This window comes from Branchiostoma floridae, chromosome 12, assembly GCF_000003815.2.
Source record: "Branchiostoma floridae strain S238N-H82 chromosome 12, Bfl_VNyyK, whole genome shotgun sequence".
Taxonomy (NCBI): Eukaryota; Metazoa; Chordata; class Leptocardii; order Amphioxiformes; family Branchiostomatidae; genus Branchiostoma; species Branchiostoma floridae.
Window position 1 is genome coordinate 1,388,969 of NC_049990.1, and position 14,570 is coordinate 1,403,538.

At 40.4% G+C, this 14,570-nt stretch overlaps 1 protein-coding gene across 4 annotated transcripts in view; it reads left to right on the plus strand.

Moving 5' to 3' along the window:
* The window catches only part of LOC118427799 (bestrophin-2-like), a 24,933-nt gene that overhangs the window by 4,051 nt on the left and 6,312 nt on the right, over window positions 1-14,570 (plus strand). For 2 of the 4 annotated variants that reach the window (XM_035837752.1, XM_035837755.1), the window contains exons 2-6: window positions 7,903-8,579; window positions 9,277-9,431; window positions 10,827-10,904; window positions 11,441-11,593; window positions 12,400-12,480. In XM_035837752.1, coding sequence (XP_035693645.1) covers window positions 8,099-8,579; window positions 9,277-9,431; window positions 10,827-10,904; window positions 11,441-11,593; window positions 12,400-12,480 — 948 coding nt within the window. In that variant the 5' untranslated portion in view covers window positions 7,903-8,098. Of the gene's footprint in view, window positions 1-3,315; window positions 3,400-7,902; window positions 8,580-9,276; window positions 9,432-10,826; window positions 10,905-11,440; window positions 11,594-11,660; window positions 11,740-12,399; window positions 12,481-14,570 lie in introns of those variants that run through there. The other 2 variants (XM_035837753.1, XM_035837754.1) reach the window with 2 other exon arrangements.

Consider the following 14,570-nt stretch of genomic DNA (forward strand, 5'->3'; position numbering starts at 1 on the left):
TTCATGTATAGGAAATAACCTGCCTGATATAGTATGGTATGGTATGATATGCTATGACAGCATGATAGTGGAGGTCCAGTAGGCAGTAACACACTTTTTGTAACATGACTTTTTAGACAACAATGTGACAGCCCCTGAGACAGTGAACAAGTAGGCCTTTATAGAAAAATGGTAGGGTGGAAAAAAAACATTCTTGAGATACGATCTTGGTGTTGGAGAGCGGCCTGCACTATTTCCATTTTCAGTTCAATTTCACCCATTTTGTCAGACACTTTTATACTTATTTGCGGTTTATTTTTTTTTTCAATTTAAATGGTAATTTGGGATTAATCAGTTATTTTTCATTGTTCTTACAATAAGAAGGCATAATTACTTTTTTGTCTGTGTAACTTGGTTTCAGTATTGAATACATTTTGATAATCCTTATGTTGCAAGTTTGATTAATTCATTTTTTGGACATTAAAAACTTGTTCGTCAACAGTCATGCCTGACAAGGCTGGAGGTACAAGAGTCGAGTCTGAATAAAGCAGCCGGCCGTAGCAAAAAAACTTTTGTCCTCCTATCCCCAAGAACCACCACATCAATGTATTTACCACATTCACCATATTTAAAGCAAGATTGTTTTTTCTTTCATATTACTGTATTAAAATATGCTATTCCAGGTGATCAACAATGATTCTTAGATTTTTTGCTTTTACTACCAATTTTTACAGTGGTGCTCCTAAATTTTTGCTGGTGCTCCTAAGTTTTTACAGTTAGGAGCGCAGTGCTCCTAGGCCAGAAAGTTAGTCTGGAGCCCTGACCTATAGCTTCTGTTTGGGACGTAAAATGGAGGTCCCATGTTCGAGAAGAGTAGCCACACCTCAAGCACTATAAAGAACCCACCACACTTATTGAAACTGAACGAGTAGGGGTTGTTCCTGGTCTGATTTGTTCATGACCATACAGTTCGGCCGCACTGGGGGCAACTTTTGTATTGAGGTTGAAGCTTAAGCTTAGTGCCCAACGGCAACCTCTAGACCCTTGCGATTAAGCCTGGATGTTGCTTTTTCTTCTCACCTTCAAACGACATGAAGTTTATTAGCGGTCATTGCACAGCGCAGGTGGCTTTGACATTGACTTTGACACATAACAAGGTTCACAGCTACTGTTTACCATTTTCTTTTGTTTTCTTTTACGAAAGACTCTGCATTATCTTAAAGTATCTCATCCCAAGTGTTTGCATTCTGTGCTGCATCCATGGGGGGTTGTTTGACGATGATAAATTTCTCACGTTCACTTCAGGACAAAGAAGACATTTGCCAAAGTTACTGTGGTTATAGGATATATACTAGAAGGAAAGTTCAAGTCGTTTGGTTTAAGGGAAAATTGACATTATTGATATGCGACCTAAAGGGTGGGTCACCGTGTATATTACATGGGGGGTTGTTTGACGATGATAAATCTCTCACGTTCGCTTGGGGACAAAAAAGAAATTTGCCAAAGTTACTGTGGTTATAGGATATATACTAGAAGGGAGGTTCAAGTTGTTTGGTTAGGGAAAATTGAGGTTATTGATACACGACCTAAAGGGTGGGTGTATATAACTGAAGCTGACGCACTTTGGCAGCGTTCATATGACCAAGCGATTCAACACAGACGTAGAAAAATTTTATTGATAAGGAGTAAGTCTTTTTACTTTATTTATTTTAGGCTTGTGGCTTCCTTGCTTTTTTTTCTAATCTTACTTAAAGTTGTTTGTTTTGCATGATATTGTAAAGTCCAGGCAGCCAAGCCTCTAGGAGTGGGAGCGACGGAGTGTGGTTCAGTCCAGCTAATGTTGGCTGTAGTACTGCACCAGATGTGTTACTTACAGTGTGTAGTACTTTTTTGTCAATGATTACGAATACTGTACTTTTATGTCCTTGATTAAGGTATTTTAGGTACAGGTGGGATTTGATTTGATTTAAAGGGTTGTAATCAACTGTATATGTAACGCTAGTTCACCTTTATCCGTCGGGTGATCTTTATTCGTTTTCCTAAAAAAAAACAGCACATTTAGCATTTAGGAGTAACCTTTAAACCTGTGGTTTGAAATTTGCAATATTTTCAAAATGTTACTATTTGAAACCACCGTCCGTCGACTTCATATCCCTAAATAAGTTTTTTTAATACAAACAACGGATATAGGTCACCCTTGGATAAAGGTGAACCAGTGTTAGTGTCCTTGACTTACTTCAAGGGTCATTTTTTCTACCTTTCAAAAACATTTGTCCAGGATTCTGTGTTTCCTCTCAATGACAATGTGTTCAATCTACAAAGAGCCCTAAAGTTCCTTTGAAGTTTAAATTTAACTTCACATCTAGCAAGACAAGACTGACTGAAGTGCTTGCAGTGTGCCATCTCCTTGGCAACAACAAAAGCAAAAGTCTTTAGGGACTCATTGTAATGTTTGGGTCACCTTGAAGACGGGACATCTGTTTGTAATACTGTCACTCCAAAGCTACTGAACCATACGTGACACCCCCGTTACTGCGTGGACCGTTCTGCATAAGCTGACATTTTGTTTGATGTGGCTGGATATGGATGACTTCATTTCTACAGGAGGGGTGACAGCCTACCTGTGACAGTGTGCATAGCCTGAGGCTGTTAGCCCTTATAGTTCAGCTTACTACGCAGTATAGTCCTGAAGCTTAAACCTCTTGATAGAAGAAACAGAGTGATTCAAAATCATGTTTTTTGCTTTGAATTATATTTACAAGAGAAATACTTTCTCCAGCTTTTGCTAAGAGTGGTGGAGACAGCTGACAGCATTTCGAACCAACTTGATAATAATTTGATTTATTGTCCTTTCCAAATATAAGGCTGTGAAGTAAAAATTTACAATTTAAGATACTTCCTTAAAAATCTTTTTACAGAAAATGTAGATGAAAGATCCTCTAAACTTGCATTTATTGATAAGTTGTTAAAGGGAGTGTTTTGAACATAAACTGTCTCTTCCCTACCCAAAAAACGTACCAGGTAGATACATGTAACTTGATAGGGTGATGCAATATGGCCTGATGACATCACACCGGGGTGTGGTCCCAGACATCACCATGGTGATATGACATCTGTGTCTAAGTGCGGGGATGGAGAACTGGTTTCAGCAGGATAAATCCAGTCTTGACCGGTCCTGGGTCAGGTGTTACAATAGAGCTGACAGGAAAGGCAGATGACTCAGGGGTTTAGAGTGTTGCAATTGGTATAAGGTCACATACTGTTGCTACGCATGTATATTCGCACAAAGTTGCGAAACGTCAGTTGGAACAAACAGTGAAACATACTGGTTGGTTGGTTGGTGAGGTCTACAAAGTACTACAACTGAAGTTGTGAACAAGATCAGAGATTTCTCTACACTTTGACTGCATTTTTTTATTGGTAAGGTTTTAACAAAGGTTTGTCTTCACTTTTTCTGTAGGAAAAGAGCATTTTGAGTAAGAATAAATTACTTATAGAGTCTGCCACTTTTTCCTCTGTAAAGCTGTTTGTACTATAGCTTATAAGGAACTTGAAGTTTTGATTGAGAGCAACTAGTACTTGTGCCACAGTTTTAAACAGAAAAAGGTTTTAAATTATCCTTTCAGTATAGATGATTTGACAGAAAAACTTTCTTGCCTAAAATTTTAACTTTTCCCTGGTTTGCTTTAAACATGACTCTCCTTTTAGACTTAAATCAAGGTACACAAAGTCTTTTAAAAAAGATTTAATTGACTTTAAAAAATTTGATTTACTTTTGGGGAAACCTTTTTTTCTTTAAAAAAAAATGTACCTTTATAGAAAATTGAATTCATTGCTTTAAGTTTAACTGTCTTAATCCTGAAATTGTTGGAAGCATCTTCCAGGGTTGCAGCAAGGAGCTTTTGGTTGTTGCCAGCCTGAAATCATTTTCTGTCCCCTCCATTTTTAATCCTATTCCTACTAGTAGGGGTCCAGGGCCGGGGGGTATGTCCTGCAAAAAAACTTTTGTGTTGGAGAAAAAGGAAAGAAGGAAGACAGTTTTATTCTATAACAGAGGACGGAAGGGGCAATTTTTTTTTCGACCCCAGCAGCAAAATTCTTAAGTCAAAGGACTTAAGGACGGATGCTGGCTACAACCCTAGTATCTACTGTATAAGCTTGAGAAGCAACGAGTCATATTGGTGTGGCCTAACTTCATTAGTATGCAAAGCCATTTCTGATGCCTAACATTCTATGTTTAGATGTGTCCGTGTAAAGTTGGTCAATCTGCGCATGTTCTAATGGGCTAAGGGGACTGAAATGTGGGTCACTATTCAATACTAATGGCTTTTATGGTCTTACTGCCGGACCCAGGTTTTAAATTTCACTAGAAGCTGTTACCGTACTTTGTGAATCATTGCGTACAGTAGGGGCCTCTTGGTGCTTGTTAAATACTGTAACCTCTTTCCTGCTATGCCTAATAACTGCTAATAGCTGTAACCCAATACAAATGGGGCACCAAACAGCTACCTTAGCAGCCTGAGGGTTGGGGGGGAAGTCGGGGATGGATCATTTGGTGTGTGAAGTGGGTTCACACAATGGGGAAGTGGGGGATCTTTCATTTGATTCATGAAGTGGGTTGAACCATTGGGGAAGTTGGGGATCTTTCATTTGATTCATGAAGTGGGTTGAACGATTGGGGAAGTGGGGGATCTTTCATTTGATTTGTTGAGTGGGTTTGACACATTGAACATTAATCATTATTTTAATTTCATGGGTCAGGGACCATTGCAGGGATTTAGATTTTGGGGTGATCCATTGAAGGGGCTGTTCCTTTGATATGCAGGGTGGGTCCATGGAAGGGGTTGTTCATTTGATATGCAGGGTGGGTCCATTGAAGGGGTTGTTCATTTGATATGCAGGGTGGGTCCATTGAACTTGAAGGGGTTGTAAATTTGATATGCAAGGTGGGTCCATTGAAGGGGTTGTTCATTTAGTATGCAAGTTGGGTCCATTGAAGGGGCTGTTCATTTTATCTGAGGGATGGGTCCATTGAAGGGACTAATCATTAATCTATAAGGTGGGTCAATTGAAGATTGACCATTTGACTTGTGATGGTGGTTACACTGAAGGGGTTGATCACTTGATTTGTTGGAAGTGGTGTGAGGAGACTCTAGCTAGTACTGCTAGTATTTTATCAGATTGCAGGGCTCGAAATACTGGGTGCATGTGCACCCAAAATTGGAACTGTGCACCCAATTATTTTCTACATGGGTGTACAGGGTGCACCTAAATATTTTTTTGACACATGCATGTAAAGATATCAAAGTACACTAGTATACCTCATATTCTTGACATCTAAGTGTTAGAAAGATATAAAAATGTTTGTCATGGTACTTGTTTAAGGATTTGATAGACTGTAACTAAGTTTTATTATTAGATTATTACTTAAATTTAAGTGGTGCACGCAAAATTTTTTTGGTGCACCCTATTTTATAAGCTGGGTTCACCAGTGCACCTAATCCCCAAAATGAATTTCGAGCCCTGGATCGTATGTAGAGGACTCCAGGAAGAATAGTTTGATGTACTCAACTAATGGAGATTCCTAATAAACAAACAAACTAGCAGATTTGTGCACCATTTACAATGTACAATCATGTACTACAGTAGACTTCCCCCTACCAGAGAATCAGATCCTATAAATAATAGTATAAAGCTAGTGCATCTTGCCGCATTCTTGTACCGGATACAACAATTTAATTTGTTGGTTCATGGTAGCAATTACAGTGTGATGTTCAGTTGTACTAGTACTTAGTCTGTCGCCCTGCAGCGTAGGGCTGTGTACCTAAACAAATTTCAGGTACAGGTACACGGCTTTAGGTACAGGTCCGGACCTGCAGTACCTACATACCTAACCTATAGTAGCTGTACCTAAAAAAGTTTAACCAAGTATATGTAAGTTAAACATGTAGCTAACTGTCTTTTCTAGTGATAAATTGTCATCTTTGTACTTGGAATTACATATTTGAGTCTCAAAACAATTTCTTCTGCAAATTTTCTTAAGTTTCAACTGCAAGATTATCACCATTGTCATTGTCGATTCAGGATTTACTTGTGCAGCAGTCTTAAAAAGTAGTGTTTAATAGTGATTTAGTTTGTTTACGCACAGATACAGGTACACAGGTGTTTAGGTCCGGACCTGTACCTAAACAATTTTTTTGGTACGATACAGGTACTGGTATTTAGGTACACAGCCCTACTGCAGCGTATAATAATAAACTGATGGGGTGTATTCAAGGTTGTAGATTACCTTCTCCATAATGGCCCACATTGGAACGCCAGCCTCGTTTGTTAGATAACTGATCTAGCATGTAATGATTGGGCGCCCCAGTATGTAAGCCGTAACCTTGGCGAACATCCAAAATTTAGCCTATTATGTTATTGATTGAAGGTCATATCAGCCGAGGTCACAGAATCCCGGCATGGAGCCATAACGAAATCTATGCTGCACAATCACATGACTGTCGGAAATGTACTGCAGAATGAGAATATACCATTGGCTCCCCCATAGACTTGAAATGGGCAGGTTGTCTTGTACCAGTTGTGTAAGTCATGGCTTATTTATCAGTCTAGTGCTGCCATATGCATGTTCATTGTCAGTGAGTCACTGCTGCACAAGGTGAGTGCCAGCATGCATGTATATATACTGCTGTTGTAATTTGTAAGCGGCATTTGGAATTCTTTGACATTATCTTTATATATTAGAAATTTTCAGTGGTTCCTTGGACAGAAACTGGACAAGGACACAGGAAATTTTACTGTTATCCATAGAATACTAGTAGATATCCATTATTATTATCAAGTACCACATTCTCTAATTGTTAATAGTCCGCGCATGCTAAAGGAGGTTACAACATTACTAGTAGCCCAATCAGTCAGTATCTGCGCAGCTGTTGTATGTGTTGATGGCCTTCTGAATGGCTTCATAGAAATCATCATTCAGCTCTTAAGCTAAGTGTTCCTTGGACTTAAAATGGACAAGGACACGTGCGATTTTACCGTGCATACATCACTGTCACTAGCCTCATTGCTATTCAGTGCTGAATAGGGTTACAGCATAGCTCGATATATCTGTGCAGCTGTTGTAGAATGATGTCCTTCGAATTCAGAATGAAATCTTCAGTTCCTTGGACTCAAGATGGACAAGGGCACGTGAGATTTACTACTGTATGTATGTATATATATATCAATGTTTGGTAGCCTTATCGTCATGTTATTCAGCACTGAATGAGGCTACAGCATAGTTCATATCTGTGCAGCTGTTGTATATGTAGATGTCCTTCGAATTCAGAATGAAATCTTCACTCAGCTCTTGTTCCTTGGACCTAAAATGGACAAGGGCACGTGAGTGTATATATTCAGGTGGCCTCATTGCTTAGTCAGACAGTGTAGCAACATGGATGGTAAGTGTTATGTAAGGTACCAAGGCTCCGTCTCAGCTCAATACTTAGAGTGCATGGTTAGTGTGTTTGTGATGCATAACACAACATGTACCTGCGGTAAACCACATCATGAGTTATGGTGCAATTTTTTGTACCAGGATATTGTACTGAACCATATTATATAAGCTCCATATCCGGACGTATTTATTTCATCAAGTCAACCTGGAAATGGCCGCTAGTCTTTTTGAATTCTGTATATGGTGCTTCAGTTCAGTGTTCATATTTGTTATTATAATGATGTCCAGTTGAATCTCTCTCTTGACTCTTTTGATGTTGTTACTTACATTTATTTTTATCAGAGTAAAGAACTTCAAATAACTGCTAACTAATTTTGAGGCTCATCCTTACATGTAATTGTTTGAAGAGGTTCAAACTGCAAGTGCAACTGATATTCATGTAATTTTGAAGCCATGAGCCTTAAATGTTCTTCTTTTCTTTCCAGATTTCTTGACTGTTGGACCAGAGACCGGAAGATGTGTTTCAGCACCTGCCTGACAGACCAGACGTCCTCAGTTCCCTGGACGGACAGGAAAAAGTACAACACTCGCCACAAGCTGAGCTGAACACTCACAGTCTCACGCCATCCCGTTTAGAGGTTTCTACTCTTCCGTTCTTGCAATAATCTCTTCGTCGTTGCCATGACGAAATCGTACAGTTTGAAGGTCGCGAACGCTCGCTTGGGCGGATTCCCGCGGCTCCTACTTCGCTGGAAGGCCAGCATCTACAAACTCTTGTACAAAGAGATGGCGATTTTCGTCGGCTTGTACGTCTCCCTCAGCATTACGTACCGCTTCGCCCTGAACCCTCCGCAGAAGCGGACGTTCGAGAAGATCGCGATGTACTGCCATCAGTACTCGGACCTGATTCCGGTATCGTTCCTCCTGGGGTTCTACGTGTCAATCATCTACGCGCGCTGGTGGAACCAGTATCTGTCGCTGCCCTGGCCCGACAGGCTGGCGTCCATGATTGGCTGCGTGGTGCACGGGCCGGACGAGCGTGGGCGGCTAATCCGGCGGACCATGGTGCGGTACCTGAACCTGAGCGCTGTCATGGTGATGAGGGGCGTGTCCACGCTCGTGTACAAGCGGTTCCCAACCATGACCCACATCATGGATGCAGGTAAGTTTTTCGCAATTGCAAATGCAAGTAAAACTAAAAGCATTTACCAAACCATTCTTTATGAATATCATGAAAAATAGAAATACCATGTCCCATTTTTGCTTCTACCAACTTTTTGAGTATCAAAATGGATTTTTACACAAATAATGAAATTAAAAAGGAATCGTGCTAATAATTTGCTACTAGTAATGCTTCAGTACTCTTGAGGTACAAATGAACTGATCCTCTAATTTTCTTTTGGTTTTCATCTTCAGATTCTGGGAAGATTTTGACCTCTGTTTTAAAACCAATTTGAAGAAATGGATTGATTTCTTTTGCGTTTATTCAATGAAAATTCAATTCAGCTGCAGCTTTCAGGCCACTTCTCATTGAGGTCACAAGAAAAGAGGTTACGGTTAGACAAATATATCAAGGCCAGACAACAAAGAACAAAAACGTATTACATGATTGCAGTGGTAAAGTAATGTAGATATATGCACCTCCTACTAGTAATCAAATGGTCTTATTGAAACTTATGTGAAGGGTTCATGACGATAGCAGAGTGGAAGGAATACAAGTCGCTGGAGTCGCACCACAGCAAGTTCTGGGTGCCGATCAACTGGTTCTGTAACCTAGCAACGGTTCTGTAACCTAGCAATGGTTCTGTAACCTAGCAACGGTTCTGTAACCTAACTACTGTGTGTAAACTTGTCCCCAGGGTTCATGACGATAGCAGAGTGGAAGGAGTATGAATCGTTAGAGTCTCACCACAGCAAGTTCTGGGTGCCGATCAACTGGTTCTGTAACCTAGCCAGCGAGGCAAGGCAGGAGGGTCGTATCCGTGACGACTTCGCCTTCAAGGGGCTCATGGAGGTTTGTAGACGTCTTACGCACTTCCATGTCACCTTCAGTAGTTAGAATTTCTTAAACTTGTGAGAAGATAACTAATCTTTATGAGTATGTTTTGACAGCAGAAAAAAAAAATGATTCGACAAGGCCTAGGAAAACAAATTAAGTTGACCAACCCTAGCAAAACCTGCTGACAATTTTTGGGCTGTTTTTATAGTTGCAAGAGACATAAAATTTTTTCATTTGATATCTGATGAAATATAATGTTGCAGTTGTTTTTCAAAGGTTGTTTAACATTCTCTCCTCATATCTGTTGCAACAGGCACGCCAAGCCATTTAACTAGCTGATCAGATCTGCTGGAATCTAAAAGAAAAGAGAACTATCACCACAAATGATTTTAGGATCCCAATTAGAAACATGCACTATAATTTTCCTGGGCCTTGAATCGAATCTAGGAATAAGAAACTGCCAAGATTTACAGCACCTGTAATAGACGGCTTTTTTTGCAGCAGTCTACTAGTAGAGCGTTGATTGGCCACGATCCATTTTCGTTTCCTCCATGCTTGTGTTGCCGGCATGTTGTGTACAGCTGTGTCTTCTGTTCTTTAGAAAAATACAAAAACAAAAGGATCTCGCAAAGGCCTCCGAACCCAGGCTAAACTATCGGAGCATGACAGGGTGTAAAAAAGCGAGCTCCATTCCCCGGATAAAGAAAAGACGGTAGCTCCACGGAGTAAGTTATCCTCAAGGAGGATGGAAGGCCGGTTCGTAAGTTGCATCCATTTTTTGACTGTCTTTTGTGACGCACCTTGTAACAATCATGATCGTAGATCTTGATATAAGAAGAATTCAGGTACTTAGGCATTGGTGGAGGAATAAGCAGTAAATCTTTAAGACATGAGGTGATTCAACTCCTTACATTACGTCTTGCTTTGCTAAGACAGGATTGACTGCCAAGGATGACAACTTTAAGATGGTTAATATACAAGGTAAGATAGACTTCTTGCATGCTGGCATTTTTTTGTGACTAACCGATTTTGTTATCTATTAAGGGTGCAGTGGAAGATGGTAGTTTTAAGTTGTCTAACTGCTTTTTAGATTTTTTTTTTCTTACGATTGTGCGTTGGTTTCCGTATCGATCCAGAAACCCCAGTGCTGTGTGCGTTGCACAATCATGTACTAACCACGGACTACTGTTATTCTGCAGGGAGAACTGGAGAAGTGACCAAAGCAGCACTAACAGAACAAGAATGATGAATAATCATAAAAATAAATCACAGAACACTCAGATACTAATCAAATAAAAAAAAAGAATCCACCAATGCCTAGGTTTCCATGGTGATTACTGAAATTTGCTAATTTGCGGGTTTGTGTGAGAAAGTGTGAGTGTTGACGCCTGTTGGCTGGTTATGTTACAGGAGGTGAACATCTACAGGGGCTGCCTGGGGATGATCTACAGCTACGACTGGATCAGTGTACCGCTGGTGTATACTCAGGTAAAACACAGGGATTCCTTGATTTCCAATGTTTGAAGATGTCTTACCTTTTAAGAAGTGACATTAAGGTACAGCTAGGTTCATGTACGACTGGATCAGTGTCCCTCTGGTGTATACTCAGGTAAAACACAGGGATTTTTCTCAAATGTCTACGTAGGATGATGTCTAATCGGAAGTTACAGTGGATAACAATGTTCTTTGTGCACAACAAGGGAACAAGTGTTTATACATACCCATGTGCAAGTGACCATCATTTGGGTAAGAACGTTCTTTGGCACAACGAGCTGTCCTGTGGAAGTTGACAGATGAAATAGGACTTCGTCATACTGAGTGATATCAATGCTGATTGAACTATTCATGGACGTTGTATGTGCAGTGATGTACAGGTCCATTTATGATTTGATTCCCCAGTTTGTATTTGGTTTATACTCTAGGTAAAGCCCTCACTGGTTTTTTTCTTGTTTTGTGTGTCGAGCTTGATTTGTGTGTCGAGCATGATGTTAACCACCCATGAATGCCCCCCTCCCCCCATGCAGGTAGTAACAGTTGCGGTGTACACCTTCCTGTTGTCCTGTCTGATGGGTCGGCAGTACCTGGACCCCACCCAGGGGTACGAGGGTCATGATGTGGACCTGTACGTCCCAGCCTTCACCCTGCTCCAGTTCTTCTTCTACATGGGATGGCTCAAGGTGGGTCGGTGGGAGGGTGGGTTAGGGTCGGTGGGAGGGTGGGTTAGGGGTAAGAACCCACCCAGGGGTACGAGGGTCACGATGTGGACCTGTACGTCCCAGCCTTCACCCTGCTCCAGTTCTTCTTCTACATGGGATGGCTCAAGGTGGGTCGGTGGGAGGGTGGGTTAGGGGTTAGACCCCACCCAGGGGTACGAGGGTCACGATGTGGACCTGTATGTCCCAGCCTTCACACTGCTCCAGTTCTTCTTCTACATGGGATGGCTCAAGGTGGGTCGTAGGGGGGTGGGTTAGGGTCGGTGGGAGGGTGGGTTGTGGGTTAGAACCCACCCAGGGGTACGAGGGTAATGACGTGGGAGAGATGGGTTTGGAACCAGTCTCAGTGTGAACCTTTGAGATGGGTGGATAGTTAAAAGGACCCAGCTCAAGGTGGGTCAGTGGGAAGGGTGGATTTTGGGGTGTGGACCCTAGCTTAAGGTGGGTCTGTGAGAAGAGCCAGGCATTAGGGTTTAGGTGGGATGACCCAGCCCAGGGCTGACTCAAGATGGGTCAGTGAGAGGGGTTCAAAGGTTTGGGGTTTTAATTTGAGTGAAGGAAAGAGTATGATAAAAGCTTAAGACAATATCATGAAATTCTAAGCTGTTCACTCCTACAATTGCTTCCCTTGCTGAGTAGTCACCTGTTAGTAGAAAATTGATTACTTTTCCTTACAATATTAGGCAAAAGTGACTGTCTCCAAGTCACATGGATGTGTCCTCAAAAATCTGCAATGTACGTAATCTTATTTGCTTTTCATTTACCTCCAGGTTGCCGAGCAGCTGATCAACCCTTTTGGGGAGGATGACGATGACTTTGACAGTAACTGGTGCATCGACAGGAACCTACAGGTAATGATCATAATCAGCTGTTCTTCAGTAATTACTACACGACAGTAACTGATGTAACTACAGGTCATGATGGCTGTAACTGGTGCATCGACAGGAATCTACAGGTAATGATCATAATCAGCTGTTCTTCAGTAATAAAATATTACTAAATACTATTACTACACAACAGTAACTGATGTAACTACATGTTATGATCTGTTGTTCTTCAATCAGTAATATATTACTAACCATTAGTACATGACAGTAACTGATGCATCGACAGGAATCTACAGGTAATGATCATAATCAGCTGTTCTTCAGTAATAAAATATTACTAAATACTATTACTACACAACAGTAACTGATGTAACTACATGTTATGATCTGTTGTTCTTCAATCAGTAATATATTACTTACCATTAGTACATGACAGTAACTGATGCATCAACAGGAATATGCCTAGTAATATTGCCTGCTGTGTTTCATTTTTATGGAGGAAAGAAAAAGTTTAAACAGAATAGTCATTAAATAGACAAATATAGGTAGGCAGCATGGACTTGAAAGGTGAGTCCAATTTTGGTATTGAATATTAAAGTTAAATTAATCAAGAAGGTAGGCATCATATTATTAGTTTTCCATCCCGTTTATAGTTGCTATGTTGATCTGTTGGTTTATTGTTTTGTAAAAAAAACTGTCATGGAATGAAGAAAAAATATGTTGCCTTTCATATACTTCCTGCACTGCATATTAGACGGCTGTGATTTTATCATGTCATGTGCTGTGCGTTTCCTCTTTAGATTATCAGTAATGCTACATAACAGTGAAGCTTAAATTCTATCTGGTTTTCTTCTGGTGTCAGCAGTCAGACTACAAATCCTGAGGATGCATGCATATTTTATAAGCTTGGGTCACGTCAGTTAAACTTGTCTGTTCTTGGATTTAAGAACATAATAATTAATATGCTGAACTGGAACAATGACATGGAACCGAAGGGGAAATTTATGCTAATGAGATAGCAGAAAAATGCATTTAGTAGAGTGGACTCATTCCTCAACTTACCGACACCTATCGCACCGTAGTCATCCCTATGTAGGACATCTGGAGCCGCATAGTTCATGTTTCTAAACCTTTATTCAGCCTGTCAGCCAGATAGCAGAAAAAAATGTTCACAACTTCCATGGCAATATTAATGCCAGGCAAATTTGGCTTTGTACTGTGAGTTACATGTGCAGGAATTCCAGATCTATCTGCCCTTAATGTGTCTAATAATGACATTGAGAACATACGTGTATTCACGGTGTTCACTACCCTGCTAACAGTGTTCCTGAACACATTTCTCTGAACAAGGCAACCTGCCCCTCGCGTGTACCTGCTTCTTACTCCCCAAAGGGAACATGAATAAGATCTCTTCAACCTTTATCTTTCCACCCACTTCCTGTTTGCCATGTCCATAACCATACCATAATTACTAGATGTACATCTGAGTGCAGTGCAGCTACAAGCCCATAATCGGTATGATCAGTAATACATTGTATTCTTTTTAATGCCTTGCACCCTCTTTCTGATATCAAATTATTAGATAAAGGGCAGTTCTACTGTAGGTTTTTAGTGTGTATTTGAAATGTATGCCATTCATCCTGACAGGTACAGAATTGAGATTTCAAGCCCCCTGTAGTCTGAAATCTGATGTGGTATTCGTGCCATGACATAGGCGTGGGCATTATCCCAACATGAAAAAGGCAGCAATGCAGCAAAATGTTAAACAGTTCTTATGTGGATTCATTCCAAGTCTATGATGTCGTCATGATTATAAAGTACAATTTCGATGCTCCAGAAAAGCGTATTAAGGATCTTTGCTCTTTTGATTAATGATAGGGATGGCAATTCCGCAAAGAGTTGTTATGTGGATTCATTCAAAGTCCGAGAGGTTGATACGATTCTTAAGTGCAATTTCAATGCCACAGAAAAGGATATCAAAAATTGCTTTTCATGATCAAAGAGTTCAAGCAGTTGTTATTTGGAATCGTTCCAAGTTCACAAGGTTATAAAACTCTGGTGACATTCAGATGAATAATAATATTTTAGCACATTAATAATTTCATTTTTGGCAA